Source organism: Ctenocephalides felis, unplaced genomic scaffold (assembly GCF_003426905.1).
Source record: "Ctenocephalides felis isolate EL2017-DRISC unplaced genomic scaffold, ASM342690v1 CF-g0.4_SCAFFOLD_03571, whole genome shotgun sequence".
NCBI lineage: Eukaryota > Metazoa > Arthropoda > Insecta > Siphonaptera > Pulicidae > Ctenocephalides > Ctenocephalides felis.
Genome location: NW_020539725.1, coordinates 60325179 through 60347940, shown reverse-complemented (window position 1 = coordinate 60347940; position 22762 = coordinate 60325179). Strand labels below are relative to the sequence as shown.

General features: G+C 26.7%; 3 protein-coding genes across 3 annotated transcripts in view; all 3 read left to right on the top strand.

The window, feature by feature from the left end:
* The first annotated feature begins 805 nt into the window (after positions 1-805).
* On the top strand, positions 806-10923 carry LOC113386409 (phospholipase B1, membrane-associated-like). The gene is made up of 8 exons (XM_026624190.1): positions 806-1000; positions 1060-1183; positions 1258-1307; positions 4180-4322; positions 4402-4522; positions 6265-6424; positions 8121-8435; positions 10625-10923. The coding sequence occupies exons 1-8, from the start codon at positions 806-808 to the stop codon at positions 10795-10797; spliced, it is 1281 nt and encodes a 426-aa protein (XP_026479975.1). The 3' UTR covers positions 10798-10923.
* Positions 10924-12979: 2056 nt separating this feature from the next.
* On the top strand, positions 12980-19553 carry LOC113386408 (spliceosome-associated protein CWC27 homolog). The gene is made up of 8 exons (XM_026624189.1): positions 12980-13021; positions 13118-13327; positions 13389-13729; positions 13826-14008; positions 17145-17333; positions 18681-18878; positions 18981-19133; positions 19412-19553. The coding sequence occupies exons 1-8, from the start codon at positions 12980-12982 to the stop codon at positions 19551-19553; spliced, it is 1458 nt and encodes a 485-aa protein (XP_026479974.1).
* A 1097-nt stretch (positions 19554-20650) lies between these two features.
* Positions 20651-22762, top strand: part of LOC113386407 (geranylgeranyl pyrophosphate synthase-like) — a 5355-nt gene continuing 3243 nt past the window's right edge. Inside the window, exon 1 of the mRNA XM_026624188.1 lies at positions 20651-20678. Coding sequence (XP_026479973.1) covers positions 20651-20678 — 28 coding nt within the window. The remainder of the gene's footprint in view (positions 20679-22762) is intronic.

Sequence of the window (22762 nt, the reverse complement as noted above, 5' to 3'; positions counted from 1 at the left end):
TTATAAACTTTAATTATAAATAATTCATTTCTTCAAACTTCAAAATAATATCAAATATATAATTCCTTTTATTAATGACAACAAATTTATTTTTTTCTTCCAAATTAATTTTTATTTATTACTTTATTAATATGTACTAATATTATTTAAATTTTTTAACAAAATCACGTACCATTTAAATTATTATTTTATACTTATTTTTTATATAAAATTAAATTAATAATTATATGTAATTCAAGTCGCTTATCTATTTTTATCTCATTTTTACATATTTATTTATTTAAAAATTCCAAAATTCAATTAGTTAAAAATAACTTTTGTACAATTAAAAAAACGTTAACCACACACTTTCTGTTAATTAAATGATCATTAAATTAATAATTGATACTAATTAGTTATATATTTATATATATAAACTTTAATTATAAATAATTTATTTATAATAATCTTCAGAAAACATCAAATATAATTCTCTTTATTAGTGACAATATATTTATTTTTTTCTTCCAAATTAATTTTTATTTATTTATTATTTTATATGTTAGTACTACTATTTTGTTATACTAAATTTAACATATTTTTTTAACAAAATCATGTGAATTTTAAATTATTTATTTATTTATTTATTTATACGCCAATTAGCTTTATACAGTTTTATAATATTAATAACTTGTATATTTATATCTATTGCTAATTCATAACTTGTATATTCATAAATTATTATTTTATACTTATTTTTTATATAAAATTAAATCAATAATTATATGTTATTCAAGTCGCTTATCTCTTTTTACCTCAAGTTAAAATGGCACCAAAGTCAAAATTTATACCCCTGTTCCTGATTCTTTGGATATCACTGGAAAACATTGAAGGCCAAGTCAGTCCTGCAGATTCCGAGATGTTTCGGGACCAATTTCGGTTCCTAAAAATGTTGGGCCTGAATTTGGCAGGAAGGTCATCGAATAGTCCCAGAAATTTGAGGATTTACAGGAACTTAAACGTAAGCTAAAATTATACAGTAAATTTTTACAGTTTTATTTACTAATTTCTGGTTTCCAGAAATTACAACCGTCGATGGACGAGATGGCTTTTCCTTGTTCTTTGGAAAATGGTAGGAGTTCTGAACCTCCAAAAAGCGTTCATAAATTGAAACCTGGTGATATCGATGTGATTGGAGCAATAGGTAATAAAAAATAATAAAAATAGTGCAAATTATTTAATTAAACTAGATTTGTAAACAAATGTTTTATTATTCAGGAGATTCCTTGACAGCTGGTAATGGCGGAGCAGCTACTAATATATTTCAGGTAAAGCAAAAATTTTTGTAGCAACTATAAATTATGGCAAACGATTCATTATACCTTTCTTCATCAGTCCACTTTCTATTGTGTCAGTTTTTTTTTACCCTTAAGCATAAAATATCCTGGTTGAACGATTCAGAATGACTTGAAACATCCAAGAAACATGAAAATTTAAATCTCATTTTTTTGTTGACTTTTATAATTTTTTTTTGTGTGTTAGAATCATTAGACAAAGTAATCATTTTTTAAAGCTAGCCAAAAATCGTTCTAGCAACTTACCAATAGGCCAAGTTGTAACAAATAATTTGTACTTTTTCTTGTCAACAGTCCATATAATTTTTTCCCAAGATTTTGCTGCAAATCGTGAAATATCCTGGTCAATAAGTGAAGGAAATTTAGAATTTAAGATTGAACTATTCAGAATGACTTTAAAAAACATTACACTATTAAATCAGAAATTCTAGTAAAACCATAAACGTTTTCTTATTAACTTATATAATTTTTTTGTATATATGGATAAAGTAATCATTTTTTAAAGCTAGCCAAAAATAGTTCTAGCAACTTGCCAATAGGCCAAGTTGTAACAAACAATTTATATTACCTCTCTTTATCAAACCACATTATTTTTGTTCAAGATTTTGCTACGAATCATGAAATATCCTGGTCAGTAATTAAAGGAAATTTTCAGTTTTGAGTGTCAAATAATTTAAAAGACACAAAATAGCCAACCAGATTTTCGGAGATCTTCTTTTATAAACTTCTACAATTTTGCGTATTTTTTGCCATCATCAGACAGAGTCATCATATTTTAAAGCTTGCCAAAATATTCTAGCAACTTGCCAATAGGCCAAGTTATAACAAATGACTCATATTACTTATCTTTATCAAACCACATTATTTTTGTTCAAGATTTTGCTGCGAATCATGAAATATCCTGGCCAATAGATAGTGAACAATTGTAATTTTGAGGATCAAGCGTTACAGAATGACAAGAAACGTCTAGAAAACAAACATAATCGTTTTTTATCAATTTTAACAATTTCTGTATATTTTGAATTTGTCATTCAAAGTCATCACATTTTATAGTTAGCCAAAAATTCTTCTAGCAACTTGCCAATAGGCCAAGTTGTAACAAACGATTCAATTTCTTCTCTTTCAACCCACATTATTTTTTCTCAAGATTTTGCTGCTAATCATGAAATATCCTGGTCAATAGGTTGGTGGAAATTTTTCAATTTTGAGTGTCAAATAATTTAGAAGACACAAAATAGCAATCCAGATTTTTAGACAACTTGTTTTCTGAACTTTAAGAATTTTTGCATATTCAATGCCATTATTATCCAGAGTCATCATGTTTTATAGTTAGCCAAAAAATTTTTTAGCAACTTGCCAATAGGCCAAGTTATAGCAAACTATTCATACTTTACGTCTTTATCAATCCACATTTTTACCAAAAATCGTGGAATATTCTGGTCAATAGATTATGAAAATTTGTAATTTTGAGGATGAAACGTTACAGAATGACGAGAAACGTCTAGAAAACAAAATATAATCTTTTCTTCCATTTATTTTTATAATTTTCGATATGTTTTGCCATCATTATCCAGAGTCGTCATATTTTATAGTTAGCCAAAAAATCTTCTAGCAACTTGCCAATAGGCCAAGTTATAGCAAATGACTCACACTTACCCTCTTCGGTTTCTCCTGAGGAGCTCCTCAAAATCTTAATTTTATTTTCTAGACGTATTGTATTATAGTTTCGTCCCGGTACTTTTTTAGAGATTACCTAAATATCCTAAAATTTTGTGGGAAAAGTTATCTGTTTTTGTAATAGTCATCATACCATATATATCAGGGTAGAACATACTAAGTTTTTACATCATTTGTACCAACGGTTTGTCCTGAGGAGCTCCTCAAAATCTTAACTTAATTTTCTAGACGTATTGTATTACAGTTTTGTCCCGGTACTTTTTGAGAAATTACTTAAATATCTCAAAATTTTGTGAGAAAAGTTATCAGTTTTAGTAATTGTCCCCATAGTATATGTATCAGTGTACAGTATACTAAATTTATACATCATTTGTACCAACGGTTTGTCCTGAAGAGCTTCTCAAAATCTTAACTTAATATTCTAGACGTATTGTATTATAGTTTCGTCCCGGTACTTTTTTAGAGATTACTTAAATATCCTAAAATTTTGTGAGAAAAGTTAGCAGTTTTAGTAATTGTCATCATAGTATATGTATCAGGGTAGAACATACTAAGTTTTTACATCATTTGTACCAACGGTTTGTCCTGAGGAGCTCCTCAAAATCTTAACTTAATTTTCTAGACGTATTGTATTATAGTTTTGTCCCGGTACTTTTTTAGAGATTACTTAAATATCCAAAAATTTTGTGAGAAAAGTTATCAATTTTAGTAATAGTCATCATACCATATATATCAGGGTAGAACATACTAAATTTTTACATCATTTGTACCAACGGTTTGTCCTGAGGAGCTCATCAAAATCTTAACTTAATTTTCTAGACGTATTGTATTATAGTTTCGTCCCGGTACTTTTTTAGAGATTACCTAAATATCCTAAAGTTTTGTGGGTAAAGTTATCAGTTTTAGTGATTGTCATCATAATATATGTATCAGGGTAGCACATACTAAATTTTTACATCATTTGTACCAACGGTTTGTCCTGAGGAGCTCCTCAAAATCTTAATTTAATTTTCTAGACGTATTGTATTAAAGTTTCGTCCCGGTACTTTTTTAGAGATTACCTAAATATCCTAAAATTTTGTGAGAAAAGTTAGCAGTTTTAGTAATTGTCACCATAGTATATGTATATTTTATAGTATACAATTTTTCAATCCACATTTTTTCCCAGGTTTTCACCGAAAATCGTGGAATTTCTTGGTCAATAGGTGGCCAAGGCACCTGGAGAGAATATCTGACATTACCCAACATGCTGAAGGAGTACAATCCGAAGCTGGTCGGATATTCTTTGGCGGATTCCTTCACGTTTCACAAGTAAATAATAAATAATTATAGGTTAATAACAATCGGTACAGCAGTACAATCTGGTAAATTTTTATTTATTTTATTTTAGGGAATCACAGTTCAACGTTGCAGAAGCTGGTGCCATGTCCAGAGACACGCCTTATATGGCCAAGATGTTGGTGAAGAGGATTTCTAGCGATCCGCGGGTTAATTTTGCTAAACATTGGAAGGTACGTTGATAAAAAAAAGAGTAAAACTTATTTGCTACTGTACAAAGTAGCAAATTTAAGTTCAGTAAAAATAAATACATTATATAACAATTTTGAATAATGTTTATTAGTATTATGGTAACAATCGTGATGCACACATTTATTAGTGCCGTCAATCATTATACACATTTATATAATGATAAATTATAAATTATGACAGGTGGTCAAATATCTCTCTTCCGCCTTTTTGTATTATAAACCAATAGCAAAAAAGCGGAAGGGAGATATTTGACAACCTAATATATGTTAGGTTGCATTAAAAATATGTATAATATTTACAAACTATAATGTAATCAAAGTCATACTTGAAATATGACATGACCGGTTTAAAATAATTGCTGATTAATAAGTTCCATAATATTCGTTCACACAGTGGATTATGTTAAACAACGCCAAAACAAATATTGTTTTTGCAAATTAATTCATCCTGTAACAATTGTGTTTGAAGAACTTCATGTAATTAAAATTAACATACATTCATTTACTGTTTGTATTTTTTTACTTTTTCGCTGACGATACAATCTCATTCCTTGAACAACTGTAATATCCGTTTTGCCTAAAAAATTGAAGCCATACTTTTATATTTGTTTTATTTATCAAGCCCTGCACATAGCTCGATCTATGAATCATTTTCTTTTTTATGTGAACGTTAATGCAATGATCATCATCAATATTACGAGGTAATAAATTAACCATATTATTAACGTCAACAGGCACATTTATAATTTGGCCGAATATTCCTAATTGTCCATTTGCATGTCGCAATCGTCTAATTTGCATGAAACACAAGCTAGGTGAAATTAACTTTTCAGATACAGTATCTAGTTTAGGTAGATAATTTGGTATAAGTGGAAATACAAACCCGTTAAATTTACACAAAGTGGGAATTTTACCCGAATTTAATGCCTTTCGACAAGTTTGACATCCAATCCGATTATTTGAATCAATATTCAGAAAACCATTATCAAGAATTCGTTTTTGAGCACCATTTGATATTTTTAAGTCACTTTGAAACCAAAGTCGATCACACACAAAGCATACATAGCCAAAGCTATCATTTGTAAATTGTTTTTCAAACAATTTTCGTGCATTTCTAAACAAATTGAAGTCTTTATATAGAAGTTCAAATACTTCATTTGACTCTTGCAAAAGATCAGTTCTTGTCACATTATATACAGAATAAATTACTATTAAAATAAATTAAAATTAGTCTTCAAAGCCACAATAAAAGAGAAACATGTAAACTTACGTTAAATTTCCAATGACGAAATATTGTTTCCACAATTTCACTTATCATGTAATTGTGTTTGTAGAACTTTATTATTGACTGCTTGTTTGTTTTGACTATTTCGCTGGCGATACAGTTTCATTCTTTGAGCAACTGCAGTATCTGTCTTTTGTAAAAATATTTTCCATTTTAGTAATAACTTTAAAGGTATATAGTAACCTCGAAAAACTCGAATAATACAAATTACTTCAATAAACTTACATTTCTTACAATAAACTTACATATTCTTTGTTTCATTATTTGCGATCATTTGCACTACAATTATTTATGAGGGACGGGATAAAATATTCTTCCGATCCTGACATTTTTATTAACTCACGAATTATACTGCTAACCCATGTCGCGCCTAAAGAAGTTTTACTTCAATAATAAACTGCAAAATATGGATTTTTATAATTTGTGTTGTTTTATTTAGTTGATAACTATGATGATCGGTCCAAATGACTTTTGCCTGGACATTTGCTACAAGGATAAACCTGAAGACATTCTGGAGCAGCACAGGGAACATCTGCATGCTGTTTTGAGGACGTTGAAACAAATGCCAAGGACTCTGGTACAAATTGTACTCTCGCCAAGTAAGTCTCAACGACAAACCTTGTGCTACTCCTAAAGATAAACAAATATTACATTTTTTTTTATTTTCCTATAAAATATTTTTGAAATTTGGATTGAAAATTCAAAAAATTACCCAGTCTAAGCGCCACTCTGGTGCAAATGTTTACCCGAGTGCGTTTAGACTGTTTATGTACTGGAGCACTTTTCCAATTTTGTGAGAAAACTATTGAAAAATGTGAAAATGCCACCAAGCTAAGTATAAGTGAGAATGTCGCACAAGATTATTTGCAAATGTATTGAGATTTTAATTTCCTCGTCAGTAAAGTCTTTTTGTATTAGAATTTGAATTTTAATTTGCTCGTCAGTAGAGTCTCTTTTTGCCATTAACATTTTAATTTGTACATCAGTAGAGTCCCTTTTGTACTGAAATCAGTAATTTTAGTAGAATTCCTTTGCACTGACATTTTAAATTTGGTTCGTCAGTAGAATTCCTTTTGCATTGACATTTTAAATTTGCTCATCAGTAGAGTTCCTTTATTTTATTGACACTAATTTGCTTGTGAGTAGAGTCCCTTTTTTTAATATTCTCGTCAGTAAAGTCTCTATTTGTATTGACATTTCAATATGCTCATCAGTAAAGTCGTTTCTTCTGTCTACATTTTAATTTGCTCGTCAGTAGAGTCCCTTTATTAACTTCCCGTAGGCAAGTTATAGTAATCGCAAAAAAATCGAAAATAAAAATTTTTATATATCTTTACGTTTCAAAACCTTCTGAACATTTTGGCATGTGTGTGTGTGCGGATACAAATTTGCGTCGACGATTTCGGGAACACCGATCAACCGATTTGAATAATTCAAAAAACATTCGATTCGTATTGATAAGGAGACGTGATGATTAGTTTTTGGTGGAGGCAGGTCTAGCCGTTCCGAAGATACGGGGCAAAAAGTGCCGAAAACGGTAACTCAGTTTTTAAGAGAACGAAGCTTTCGTTTTTAAAAATTCAAAAAACATTTTACTTGTATTAACAAGATGAAGAACTGTTAAAATTTTTGGGAAGGCAGGTCTAGCGGTTTGGGAAATCTAGTGGAAAAAGTAAAAAAAAATGCCATTCGGCGGTTAAAAATGATCATTAGACATATGCACATCAAATTATCAGATATTTTATGGAGATTTTAACAATAAGTATAAATTTTATTTGCATTCCTATGGGTTCCGTACCAATATTTATTCGTTAGACGGCGACGTGGCGCTTACGCGCTTTGACATTTTGTCTCTATGCAGTTAAAGCAATACGATTGCTTTGAAAGAAAGTTCAGAATTTCCAAAATATGTCAAAATGAATAAAACATTTTTCTTTTCAAAAAAAATTTGTTTAAAAAAAATTTTTTTTTAAGAAGTAATTTTTTGTCAAATTTATAGTTTCGCAAAAATCTAAATTTTTCGAAGTAATTTTTTTTCGAAAATGTTAATTGTTTTTAAAAAAATAATAATTTTTGGTACGGAAAGTTCCAGCAATTTCCCTGAAGGCACGATGCCTTAATTGCCTTAAGACAGTTTACATTTGATTTGTTCAGATATAACAAGATAGCAAAAATAATTAACCTTACAGTATTTGTTATTAACGTTTAAAATTTCTCGAATATTTCATTACGGTACGGGAAGTTCCAGCAATTTGCCTCAAGACACGATTTTAGAGTTTTAATCGTATTTTTCAGACGTTGCCCTGTTGACCAAATTCCTCAACCGTCCCTTATCCTGTCGTCTGACCCATCTGATGGAGTGTCCTTGTTTCTTCGGGGCCATGCATTCGCACAAAAGGGCTCATTATGAAGAAGTTATTAGGCAATGGCAGAAAATTGACAAGGAGGTCGCCGATTTACCGGAGTATGCCGATACCGAGGATTTCGGAGTCGTCGTGCAAACTTTTCCTGAAAAACTGGTGTTCCCTTTGAGCGATGATGGTAAAAGTACTGATTTTACGCTGCTCAGCGCTGATTGCTTCCACTTCAGCCAGAAGGGATACTCAAGGGGTAAGGGAAACTCGTTTATTGTCTCTAATGACACTCTCTATACAATATTCATCTCTATATGTCACTATTTGTCTCTCTCACATAATATACATTATTATTTTGTTATTTCATACATATGCCGTGCTATTTACGTCAACATAATTATCTTTTAATGCATTTGTATTAAGCGAGATTAAAGAAGTTTTACTTAAAAAATTTGAGATTGTATCTATTATGGCATGTTGGGTATTGTTTAAAAGGTCTCTATGAGTAGAAAAACGAAAAAAACGATTATATTATAATAAAAACTTTATTAACACACCTCATCTCGAATCACTCGTTTATTGTTTCTAATGACACTCTCTACAATATTCATCACTATATGTCTGTATTTGTCTCTCTCACACGATAAAAATTATGCTTTTGTTATTCCATACATATGTCGTGCTATTTACGTCAACATAATTATCTTTTAATACATTTTTACTAAGCGAGCTTAAAGAAGTTTTACTTCAAAAAATTCAATAGTATTTTTAAGGCATGTTGGGTATTGCTTGAAAAGGCTTTTAGAATAGAATCCGAATGCTGGAATAAACTACGTGGTTTTTTCACAAAATATACGTATTTTACGAATTTGTAACGGATGAGTCTAAAGAAGTTTTACTTAAAAAATTTCAGATTGTGTCTTTTATTGCATGTTGGGTATCGTTTAAAAGGTCTTTTAGAATAGAATCCGAATACTGAAATATACTAAGTTGTTTGTCCACATAATATACACTTTTTACGAATTTGTAGCAGAGGAGTCTAAAGAAGTTTTACTTCAAAAATTTCATATAGTATCTTTTATAGCATGTGGGATATCGTTTAAAAAGTCTCGCCGAGTAGAAGACGATTTTTTCAAAAAAAATATTATTTGTAACTAATACTAAAATTAACTATGTGATTTGCTCACAAAATACACACTTTTTTCAAATTTGTAGCAAAGGAGTCTAAACGAGTTTTACTTCAAAAATGTTTGATTGTGTTTTTATGGCATGTTGTGTATCGTTTGAAAGGTATTTTTGAATAGAATCGGAATACTGAAATCAACTGTATGGTTTGTTCATAAAATATACGCATTTTACAAATTTGTAGTTGGGAAGTCTAAAGAAGTTTTACTACAAAAATTTTAGGCAGTATTTTTTATGGCATATGGGGTATCATTTGAAAGGTCTTTTTGAATAGAATCAGAATACTGAAATAAACTGTATGGTTTGTTCATAAAATATACGCTTTTTATGAATTTGTAGTAAACGAGCTTAAAGAAGTTTTACTTCAATAACATGTAGATTGTATCTTTAATGGCATGTGGGGTATCGTTTAAAAGGTCTCGACGAGTGAAAAACGAAAAAAATTATTATATCTTTATAATATTATAATAAAAACTGCAAGAGATATATAGTATATATATATATATATATATATATATATATATATATACATATTATATTGCAAAAAATATTAGAATGTAAAAATGTATTAATTTTTTTTTGAGGTGTAAAATATTTCTAGTGAATACTAAAATTAACTATGAGATTTATCCACAAAATACACACTTTTTACGAATTTGTAGCAAAGGAGGCTAAAGAAGTTTTACTTCAAAAATTTCAGATTATTTGCTATGGCATATGGGGTATCGTTTAAAAGGTCTCAACAAGTAGAAAACGATTTTTTAAAAAAAAAATATTTTATTGCAAAAAGACGTTATATGCTTAACCATATTTTATTGCTCAAAAACTTAGAATGTTAAAATTTATTTTCTCAAATATATGTAGAGTAAAACTTTTGTAACTAATACTAAAACTATGTGTTTTATCCATAAAATATACGCTTTTTTGTAGTAAACGAGCTTAAAAAAGTTTTACTTCAATAATTTCAGATAGTACGTTTTATGGCATGTGGGGTATCGTTTAAAAGGTCTCGACGAGTAGAAAACGAAAGAAACGATTATATTGTAATAAAAAATTTATTAACACCCCTTATCTCTAATCACTCGTTTATTGTCTCTAATGACACTATTTATACAATATTCATCACTATATGTTACTATTTGTTTATCTCATAAAATATACATTATGTCTTTGCTAATCTATCTATATGTCATGCTATTTACGTCAATATTTATTTTTTATCTATTTATTTTTTATCTATTTATTTTTTATCTATTTTAGCAACAAATGCTCTATGGAACAATATGTTTGAACCGGTTGGAAACAAATCGATGACTTGGAAAAAACAATTTGAACATTTCAACTGTCCAACTTCAAATAATCCTTATATTTGCACAAATAAAAATTGCGGACGACAAGGGTACGATGAAAAGGAAAACGAGACGGATACATAAGATAAGATAAGATAAGATAAGATAGTTATAAAAGTTAGGTTAGGTTCGGGTTGGAAATACTTGGACGGTTTAATAGAATTCTGTTTTATGAATTCGCATTTTAATAATATTGAATTAAGTTAATTTCAGGCGGTTTTAATAAGAATTTTCGTAAAATATTTTTTTGAGATATTTTTAGTACTCCCTTTAAAATTATCAAGTTACAATTTTGGGATTTGGTTTTTATTTGAACATTTTTTAATAATTTTACATTAAAGAGTAATAAACTTTGCAAGTCAAAATAAAATTAAGATTACAAACAAAACCATTTCTGTTACATTGTATTTACGTAACGTATTTCTGTTACATTGTATTAACGTAACGTATTCAAATTACGTTGTATTAACGTAACTCTGTTTCATAACAGTTACGTTAAAGAATGTAAATTTGATAAGTTGCGGTTTTTAACTTCGCAAAGAAGTTTATGTTTTTTAGACGCTTCAAGACATTCTGAAACGTTTGATACTTGATACAAAGTGCCAGTTAAATAATTATTGTAATAATATATATTAAGTTTATTTATTTAAGTTATTCACGATGATCAAGTTGTTGTATAATTCGATCATGAAATAATTATGTATTTATAATAATTTAAGTTTGTCGGTTTGTAAGTTTAAATTTTAGTAAATATATTAATTATTTGTGCCATTGATATAAAAATGATAAATTGTTCTGTAATTTTATACAAATTTATTTTTATTTTAAGTTTATTTAAAAACAAAATTGTTTAGTACTATTTAATTTTGTAGCTTTATTATTTTAATATTAAAATTTTGTCAATAATTCAAAAATGAATCAAATTTATAATTTTAGTATGTTTATTATTATTTATTTTATTTATTTATTTGTACAACTATAGTATGTAATATAATATACTTACATTCAATAAACTTTATTTGATTTTCAACTTAAAATGCTCAAAATATTTGTTTATATATTATTGATTTAAAATTGTTTTGTAGAATACATTTGAATTTAGCGCCATTTATTTATTTAAATAATTTTGAAAACATTTGATATATGATATAAATTTGATATATTATGTTTACATTTGATATATTGTTGTTTAATAAAATAATAGAAATGGATTATATGATTTACGATTATAAATATTATTGAATTAAAAAACTATTAAAAAAAATTAAATTTTAGTTTAAATTTGGCGCCATTTTTGCAAACTGTCAAGAATATTTCCAAAAATTTATATATGCATTTAAATATGTTATAGATTTGGAAATAAGTTGAATTATGAATTATATGTGATTTTAATATAGTCAACCATTTACTTAAATATTTTACATGTGTTTTTAATTTACATTTTTAATTTTTGAATATGACGCCATTTTGATTGAAAACTGATTGACATTCAATAAAATTTTTAAAATAATTAATAAAAATGTGAAAATATTTGATATATTAAATTTTTATTTGATATGTTAATGATTAATAAAATAATAGAAATGTAATATATGATTTTTGATTAACAATAATATTATATAAAAAAAAAACTAATAATATTTAAATTAGTATTTGAATTTGGCGTTATTTTTGCAACTGTCAAGAATATTTCCAAAAATTTATATATTTATTTAAATACGTTATAGATTTAGAAATAACTTGAATTGTAGTTTATATGTGATTGTTTTAATATAATTCATCATTTGTAAAAATAATTAAACAATATTATTATATTAAAATGCTATTAATATTTGTTTATATAATAATTTAAATTAGCATTTGAATTTGGCGCCATTTTTGCAAACTCAAGAATATATCCAAAAATTTATATATTTATTTAAATATGTTATAGATTTAAATACAAGTTAGATTGTAGCTTATGTGTAATTTAATTAATATAATTTATCATTTATTAAATTCTTGCACATAGTTTTTAACTTAAACAAATTTATTGTTAAACATTTTTGAATATGGCGCCATTTTGATTAAAAACTGTCAAGATGTTTACAAATGTCAAAACTTAACCTTTACGATTTCTTTAAATTGTGTAAAAATACCTGAAAGAATTGAATATATTATGAATTATTAAATAATAATAATACTTTATTTGTGTGTGGTTAACTCTAATTAAAATTTTAACTTATTCTAATAGAATTTTTGTATATATTTAATAAATTAGTGCAAAATGAGTAGTATTTATATACAAGAGCCTCCGACGTCAGGAAAGGTAATAAATAATTTATTTATACTCATAATTAAGCGTTTTTGTTTGCATTGTATATTTAAAGGTTAGTTTCTCATAAATCTATTTATTTCTTTGTAGGTTTTGCTAAAAACAACAGTAGGTGACATCGATGTAGAACTATGGGCAAAAGAGGCTCCAAAAGCATGCAGAAACTTCATACAACTCTGTATGGAAGGTTATTACGATGGCACAATATTTCACAGAGTTGTTAAAGGATTTATTGTCCAAGGAGGAGACCCCAATGGTGACGGCACTGGAGGCGAATCGATTTATGGAGAACCTTTCAAGGTGAACTACAAATCAAAAACCAATTACACAAACCAAATCAATATTGTGTTTCTTTTCTCAGGATGAGTTCCACCAGCGTCTCAGATTTGCCAGACGTGGTCTTCTTGCAATGGCAAATGCAGGAAAAGATGACAATGGGTCCCAATTCTTTTTCACCTTGGCAGCTACTCCGGAACTTCAAAACAAGCATACGATATTCGGTAAAGTCACTGGAGAGACTTTGTTCAATATGTTGAAGTTAGAAGAATGCGAAACTGATGACGATGAAAGACCTATGTACCCGCAAAAGATTTTGAAGGTTGAAATATTGAATAATCCTTTTTCGGATATCGTGCCGAGGGTTAGTAAGGAATTTGAGTTTAAGGAACCTGTTAAGGTTAAGGAGAAGAAGAAAGGAGTCAAGTGAGGGAATTGATATATAAATATATATGTATATATATATATATATATATATATATATATATTTATATGTTTATGCATAGTATTTTTTCTATTTAGAAACTTTAAATTATTATCCTTTGGTGAAGAAGCAGAAGAAGATGAATTTGAAAGTACAAGTGCTAATCAGAAATATTCTACAAAAGGTAAATCTTCTCATGATATGTTAAAGAATGATCCTACGCTTGATAGTACACCTGCAGTTGATATTAGTGAGAAAAGCAGCAAAACTTCTAAACAAAGGTAAGATTTTTATTAATATTGATTTATGTAAAATATTGCCATTTTGTTTCTTATGAGATATTGCTTTTTTAGTGTGTGTTTTTTAATTAATTATTTAATTACTTATATTTTTTGTTCAAGACTTAGCAAATTTATTATGTCTTATCATAATAGACATATTCATGTATATCATACCTAAATTACAACACTCTAGTACCATCAGTACGTCCTGAAGAGCTCCTTGAAATACAAATATCTGTAAAATGTTAGTGAAGGAAAAATTTTTTTTTAAACAAAAATATTATTATCTGCAAGATTTATTCCTAATTTATCACTTTTAATATTTTGGTCCAAAATAATTGAAGTACAAAATACTAAAATTACAATCTTCTAGTACTATAAGTGCGTCCTGAAGAGCTCCTTGAAAATAAAAATTCGTTTTATTACCTCATACCCAATTATCCCAATCAATATCTTTTGTGTATTTTTTACTTAAATATTTATCAGTCATATTTTTTTATTCAGGACTTACCAATTTTAGTTTGTGGTATTAAAGTAGACATATTCATGTATATCATACCTAAATTACAACACTCTAGTACCATCAGTACGTCCTGAAGAGCTCTTTGAAAACAAACATTTGTTTTATCACCTCATACCGCGAATTCCAATTATCCCAACCATTATCTTCAGTGTATTTCTTACTTAAATATCGATTAATTTTAAATTTTTATTCAGGACTTGCTAATTTTAGTTTCTGCTATCGAAATAGACATATTTATGTATATTATACCCAAATTTAAACAATCTAGTGCAAACACCACGTCCTGAAGAGCTCGTTGAATTACAAATTTTGACCAAAAAAATCAACTATAGCATGTTTTTCTAGACAAAAACAATAATTACCCGTATATTTTATTCTGAGACCTACAAATTTTATTAACTGTAGTCATAAAAGACATATTGAAGTACATAATACGAAAGTTACAACATTTTATTATCACCAATACGTCCTGAAGAGCTCTTCAAAATCTATATATAAATACATTATCAGTTTCTATGGTATATTTATCTAGTTAATTATTTAATTACTTATATTTTTTGTTCAAGACTTATCAATTTTAGTATTTTTTATCATAATAGTATGTCTATTTTATTTATTTAGTTTGTGGTATCAAAGTAGACATATTCATGTATATCATACCTAAATTTCAACACTCTAGTGCAAGCACTGCGTCCTGAAGAGCTCATTGAATTACAAATTTTGACTAAAAAAATCAACTATAGCTTTCTAGACAAAAACAATAATTACCCATATATTTTATTCAGAGACCTACAAATTTTATTAATTGTAGTCATAAAAGACATATTGAAGTACATAATAAAAAAGTTACAACATTTTATTATCATCAATACGTCCTGAAGAGTTCTTCAAAATCTATATATAAATACATTATCAGTTTCTTTAATATGTTTATCTAGTTAATTATTTAATTTCTTATATTTGTTGTTCAAGACTTATCAATTTTAGTATTTGTTATTACAGTAGACATATTCAAGTATAAAATTCCCAATATACAACTTTCTAGTATTAACAGTACGTCCTGAAGAGCTCCTTGAAAACAAATATTCGTTTTATTACCTCATACCCAATTGTCCCAATCAATATCTTTTGTGTATTTTTTACTTAAATATTTATCAGTCATAATTTTTTATTCGGGACTTGCTAATTTTAGTTTCTGCTATCAAAATAGACATATTCATGTATATCATACCCAAATTTCAACACTCTAGTACATACACCACGTCCTGAAGAGCTCGTTGAATTACAAATTTTGACCAAAAAAATCAACTATAGCATGTTTTTCTAGACAAAAACAATAATTACCCGTATATTTTATTCTAGACCTACAAATTTTATTAATTGTAGTCACAAAAGACATATTGAAGTACATAATAAAAAAGTTACAACATTCTGTTATCATCAGTACGTCCTGAAGAGCTCTTCAAAATCTATATATGAATCTTATATCTTATCTACACGAATACCAATTTCTTTAGTATGTTTATATAGTTGCTTATTTAATTCAAGAGTCATCAATTTTAGTATTTGTTAATAAAGTAGACATATTCAAGTATAACATACCCTTAATACAACATTCTAGTACTAACAGTACGTCCTGAAGAGCTCGTTAAAACAAAAATATAATCAATGTGTATTTCTAGCTAAAATCCTTAATTTACCAAATATTTTATTCTGAAATTTTAAATTTTTTTATGTAAAATAAAACTAGACATATTCAAGTACAACATAGCCAAATTTTAACATTTTAGTACCATCAATGCATCCTGAAGAGCTCTTTGGAAACAAATATTCGTTTTATTTCATTGTTGAAAATACAATTAACTTTGTGAGTATTTTTAGACAAAAACATAAATTACTCAAATATTTTATTCCCGACACATCAATTTTATTATTTGTAGTCATAATAGACTTATTGAAGAACAAAATACCTAAATACCAAAAACTCTAGTACCATCAGTACGTCCTGAAGAGCTCCTTGAAATACAAATATCTGTAAAATGTTAGTGAAGGAAAATTTTTTTTTTTAAACAAAAATATTTATTATCTGCAAGATTTATTCCTAATTTATCACTTTTAATATTTTCGTCTAAAAGTAGACATATTGAAGTACAAAATTCCAAAGTTACAAACTTCTAGAACTACTTGTGCGCCCTGAAGAGCTCTTTAAAATCAAACATTTGTTTTATTATCTCATACCAGTAGTTCCAATTATCTCAACGAATACGAATATCTTCAGTGTAATTTTTACTTAAATATTTTTTAGTTATAATTTTTTTCGGGACTCGCCAATTTTAGTATATAGTATCAAAGTAGACATATTGAAGAACAAAATACTAAAATTACAAAACTCTAGTGCAAACACTTCGTCCTGCAGAGCTCGTTGAAAATACAAGTAACTTATGTGTGCAATTCTAGGCAAAAACATAAATTACTCAAATATTTTGTTCCCGACACATCAATTTTATTATTTGTAGACATAATAGACATATTGAAGAACAAAATACCAAAATTACACAACTTCAGTACCATCCTGAAGAGCTCTTTAAAATGTAAAAATATCATTTATTGCAGAAATGATGAAAAAGAATATTTAAGTGATGACCAGAGTGATGAGGAAGATCGTAATGAAGAAGATGAAAACAAATTGACTACAGAATTTGTTAGGAATAAATTAAAATCAAAAACAGATAATAAGAAGAAGTTACCAACGACTAGTTATTATCTTGGTAAAGATAAGCAAGATGAAAGGAAACGAAAAGCGTAAGCAATTTTATAAATATTTAATTAAATATATAATAATCAATATACATATTGTTGTACATTTTTGCCTTGCTTTGCTTGCAGTTTTACTAAATTTAATCAATTTTTTTAATATAATTTTGTTCTAAACGTCTTAATTTATTATATACAGATAATTTTATTTACTTTTTAAAAATGTACAATAATATATACATGTTTAAACGATTTTTTGAGAAAATTGATGGCAAATGAAAAAATGTAACCAGCTTAATATCTTAGTTTATACAAGCGGCTCTGTATTGAATGTTATAGTTTAATAAATTTTTTTAATATAATTTTGTTCCAAACGATTTAAAGTGTTACACACAGATTTATAGATAATTTTATCTACTTTTCAAAAATGTGTAATAGTATATACATGTTTAAACAAATTCTTTGCGAAATTGATCGAAATATAAAAAATTGTAAACAGACAACTCGACATTTTAGTTTAAACAAGTGGCTCGGCATTAAATATTAAAATTTAATTAGTTTTTTTTTATATAATTTTGTTCCAAACGATTTGAATTTTTATATACAGATTTATAGATAATTTTATCTACTTTTTAATAATGTACAATAATATATACATGTTTCAATAAATTATTTGAGAAATTTATCGAAATATAAAAGAAATGCAAACCGAAACCTCGCAGCCTTAGGCTCAGTAATCAATTTTAAAATTTAGTCAATTTTTTTAATAAATCTTTGTTCCAAACGATTGAAAGTGTATAACAAGATTTATAGATAATTTTATCTACTTTTTAATGATATATAATAATATATACATGTTCGAACAAATTCTTTACGAAATTAATCGAATTAAAAACATGCTACCCGAAATCTCGACACCTTAGGCTCAGTAATCAATTTTAAAATTCAGTCAATTTTTTTAATAAAATTTTAATAATTGTTCCAAACGATTTAGATTGTTATATGCAGATTTATAAATAATTTTATCTACTTTTTAAAAATGTACAATGATATATACATGTTTGAACAATTTTTTGAAAAAAAAAATAAGCGAAATATAAAAAATGCAACCCGAAACTCCGACACCTTTAGGCTCAGTAATCAATTTTGAAATTTAGCCAATTTTTTAAATAAAACTTTGTTCTAAACGATTTAGATTGTTATACAAAGATTTATGGATAATTTTATCTACTTTCCATTGATATATAATAATACGTACATGTTTGAATAAATTATTCGAGAAATTTAGCGAAATATAAAAAAAATGTAACCAGAAACGATGAACTGAATATTTTGATTCAATTTTAAGGGGTGTGCAGCGGGCAATAACAATATAAATTCATTTATTAATTTTAGAGAAGAAATTCGTAAAGAATACCGGGATCTCAAAAAAGGCATCTCGGATGAAAAAAAGGCTAGATTGGAGGCAGATAAAAAGAAAGATAAGGAAGAGGAGGAAAAATCCAAAAAGAAGAAAGTTGTCGACAGTTTTCATGAGGAACAGGAAAATTATAAGAAGTTGACACAAGCTATACCAAAAAAGGGAGCCTCCAGGTAATAAATGGACTCACCTGATATATAAATTTATATCTATATATATATATATATATATATATATATATATAATATATATATATAAATTGTTGTATTTTTTAGAGAGGAATTCACCTTGAATTTGTTAGCAAAGTTTCAAAAGAAAATGACGGCTGCAAGAGAGAAAAGCTCAGATGAACTTACAGATGATAAGAAAAACGATAATATTGAAGATGATGATGATAATGATGAATCATGGCTATCTCATAAATTACAGTAAGTAGAATAATCACTACAACTATATTAAATATTTGTAAAACCTTTAAAGTAATATTTTTTATGAACAAATACAGTAATTTATTTAAATGAATAATAATGCTGACAAATTTTAATTACCTTTGCAACTTATATATACAAATTGTGAATTATTGTTCTTATTTCTTTGTTTTTAGTTCTTATTGATTAATTCTTATGTATTATTTAAAATTAATATCTTTGTTCTAAAACTTGTAACCTTTATTTTATTATTATTATTATATTTTTTATTTCTTCAGGTTTGAGGATAAAGGAGCAGTGTTGGCAAAGGATGCTTCTACAAAAGGTGACGATTGGTTTGAAATATATGACCCAAGAAATCCTTTGACCAAACGTAGGAGAGAGGAAAGTAAAAAGATACTGAGCCAGAAAAAGAGATAGTGAATAGTTGGTATTTAGGTACAATAATTATTTTTTTGTATTATATTAATTTTAATAGAGATTTTAAAGTAATAATGGATACATGATTGATACTGGAATTCAGTATACCCAGTACACATTTTTATTTTAATGCTTGTGACTTCTAAACTGTTCGTTTAATTTGAAAGATGTATTTGGGAAATGTATTTAAAATTGAATAATTAACAATGTTGTCTAACATTATTTCACTCTACAGCAACTCGGTATACTTTAAAACGCATTTTAAAGCATACATCTTGGTTTTTGCCTTTATTGTAAAGAATTTGTATAGTAAAAACGGCGGAAGCAAAGTTGTATACATAATATAGCTGATTTTGATTTTGTTGTATCATAGATTGTAATAAAAATATATATTTATATATAATTATGTCATCATATAATTACATATAAATATATAACTAATTTTGAAACCTTGTAAAACAAGCTTTATAATTTTTATTTCGTATTTATCATTTTCCATTTTGAATTTCCCGCCTTTCCGCCATTTTAATTGCGCTGGCAACACTACTTATAATTATCTTTTAAGCAGTTGCGACATTTTTAAATCTCAAAACATAACCACAAACAGCATGCTTGTTAATTTAACGAATAATTTTGTGTTTTTTTAAATATCTATTGACTGCTGAGGCATTAAAATATGCTTAAAGTGCTGTTTAAAGTTAAACTTTTATGTTTAAGGTAAAAGAGTGTAAAATATTTGGAAATAGTGTCAGAAATAAAAACTGGGTGTCTTAGGATATTGTAAGGTTACTTCTTTGCATTTTAGTAAATTAAATAAGAAATGTATCTAATTAAGCATTTAATATATATATATATATATATATATATATAATAAGAATTTATTTATAATTAAAATTATATATTACAAAACGAAAAAAAAACTATTTAATGTAGTCAATGGAAAACATTTACTTCAACACCTGATTTAGTGTTTTTTCATTTTTTATTTATTATTAATATCTCAAAATGTGCAAAAAAAAGCTGTTTAACGTTAAAGTTGTGTGTTTATTGTGTTAATGTGCAATTTGTGTCCAAATTAAGTATATAACATTTGTAGAATGTTTTGGAGGTTATGTTGTGCAATTGGTGAGTACTTTCTTTAATTTTATAAAATATATATATATATATATATATATATATATATATATATTGTTATATGCTTAACATAATTATCTTATTTAAATTGACAATCATGTCTTGTATATTATCTACTTGATGAATAATTCCTACAAGGGTAAAAATTCAGCATTATAACTAATTAGTTATCAAGCCAGCTGACGAATAAATTAAATACAAAAATGATTTTCACAATTATAAGGCTTTGAAGGGAAAATTCAGGGTTGAGTGTATATTTAAATATACAAGACTTTTATTCAATAAATACAGTACAATAATTATTGTCAATAAATAATCATCATCATTAAACTAGAAACACAAAATTCATATTATTGTTTTATCACATGCAAAAAGCCCTAACGATTACATTCATATATATTTATATAAATAATTTATCACTACGAATTGACTGATTTATTTTTTATTTTAATTAAATACTAGAAATAAAAATCATCAAACTATTATATACTAGTAAATGCTAATTGTTATAATTAGTCGGGAAAATTTGCATTAGGCATATTAATTGTCTTGGATTCAATTTTGTATTTATTTGATAAAGAAAAATGTACATGCAAAAAACATACATACTTAGGTATATTCAAAAATTGATTTAACATATTAAAAAACATACATGCAAACAAATTGGTATATATATATATATATATATATATTATTATATATAATTATTATTATATATATATATATATAAAATGTATATATATATATATATATATATATATATATGATTATAAATATATACTTTGTAAGGATTTATATTAAAAATCAGGACATGAAAAATATTCGAGATTGTTTATTTCAATAATTTATGCATTTTGTTTGTTGCCATCTCCATTTTGCCTTTTCCAATTCAACAAATCATCAAGTACAGCTTCCATTAAAGGATTTCCACCAAGACGCTTAACCTTTTTTCAAAAAAACAAATATTACTGAATTATAAATAATAATATTATGTAATTGTTAACTTCGTTCGTCTCTAATCGCTCGTTTGTCTCTAATGACACTCTCTATACAATATTCATCTCTATATGTCACTATTTGTCTCTCTGACACAATATATATTATTATTTTGTTATTCCATTCATATGCTATGCTATTTACGTCAACATAATTATCTTTTAATGCATTTGTACCAAGCGAGCTTAAAGAAGTTTTACTTCAATAACATATAGATTGTATTTTTTTGACATGTTGGGTATCGTTTGAAAGGGCTTTTAGAATAGAATTCGAATACTGAAATAAACTATGTGGTTTGTCCACAAAATATACAATTTATACGAATTTGTAGCTGTGGAGTCTAAAGAAGTTTTACTTCAAAAATTTCAGAATGTAGGTTTTATCGCATGTTGGGTATCGTTTAAAAGGTCTCGATGAGTAGAAAACGAAAAAAACGATTATATTGTAATAAAAACTTTATTAACACACCTCATCTTGAATCACTCGTTTATTGTTTCTAATGACACTCTATACAATATTCATCTCTATATGTCACTATTTGTCTCTCTCACACAATATACATTATTCTTTTGTTATTCTATTCTATTTACGTCAACATAATTATCTTTTAATGCATTTGTACCAAGCGAGCTTAAAGAAGTTTTACTTAAAAAATTCAATAGTGTTTTTTGTTATGCTGGTTATCGTATAAAAGGTCTTTTCGAATGCAATTCGAATACCGAAATAAACTACGTGATTTGTCCACAAAATATACACCTTTCACGAATTTGTAGCGGAGGAGTCTAAAGAAGTTTTACTTCAAAAAATTTAAATTGTATCTTTTATTGCATGTTGGGTATCGTTTAAAAGGTCTCAACGAGTAGAAGACGATTTTTACAAAAAAAAATTATTGTATTGTGAAAAAACGTTAATATTTCATTGCTTAAAATAAAATATTAGAATGCTAAAATTCATTGATAATTTTTTAAAATTGAGGTATAAAACTTTTTTATGCGGTTTGTGTTCACAAAATATAAACTTTTTAGGAATTTGTAGTAGAGGAGCCTGAAGAAGTTTCACTTCAAAAATGTTAGATTGTA

Coding starts and splice junctions, on each gene's coding strand:
- LOC113386409 (XM_026624190.1), top strand. CDS start 806: ATGGCACCAAAGTCAAAATTTATACCCCTGTTCCTGATTCTTTGGATA. Junction 1,001..1,059: donor GGATTTACAGGAACTTAAAC/GTAAGCTAAAAT, acceptor TCTGGTTTCCAG/AAATTACAACCGTCGATGGA. Junction 8,436..10,624: donor CCAGAAGGGATACTCAAGGG/GTAAGGGAAACT, acceptor TATCTATTTTAG/CAACAAATGCTCTATGGAAC.
- LOC113386408 (XM_026624189.1), top strand. CDS start 12,980: ATGAGTAGTATTTATATACAAGAGCCTCCGACGTCAGGAAAG. Junction 13,328..13,388: donor TTTATGGAGAACCTTTCAAG/GTGAACTACAAA, acceptor TTCTTTTCTCAG/GATGAGTTCCACCAGCGTCT. Junction 13,730..13,825: donor GAGAAGAAGAAAGGAGTCAA/GTGAGGGAATTG, acceptor TTTTCTATTTAG/AAACTTTAAATTATTATCCT.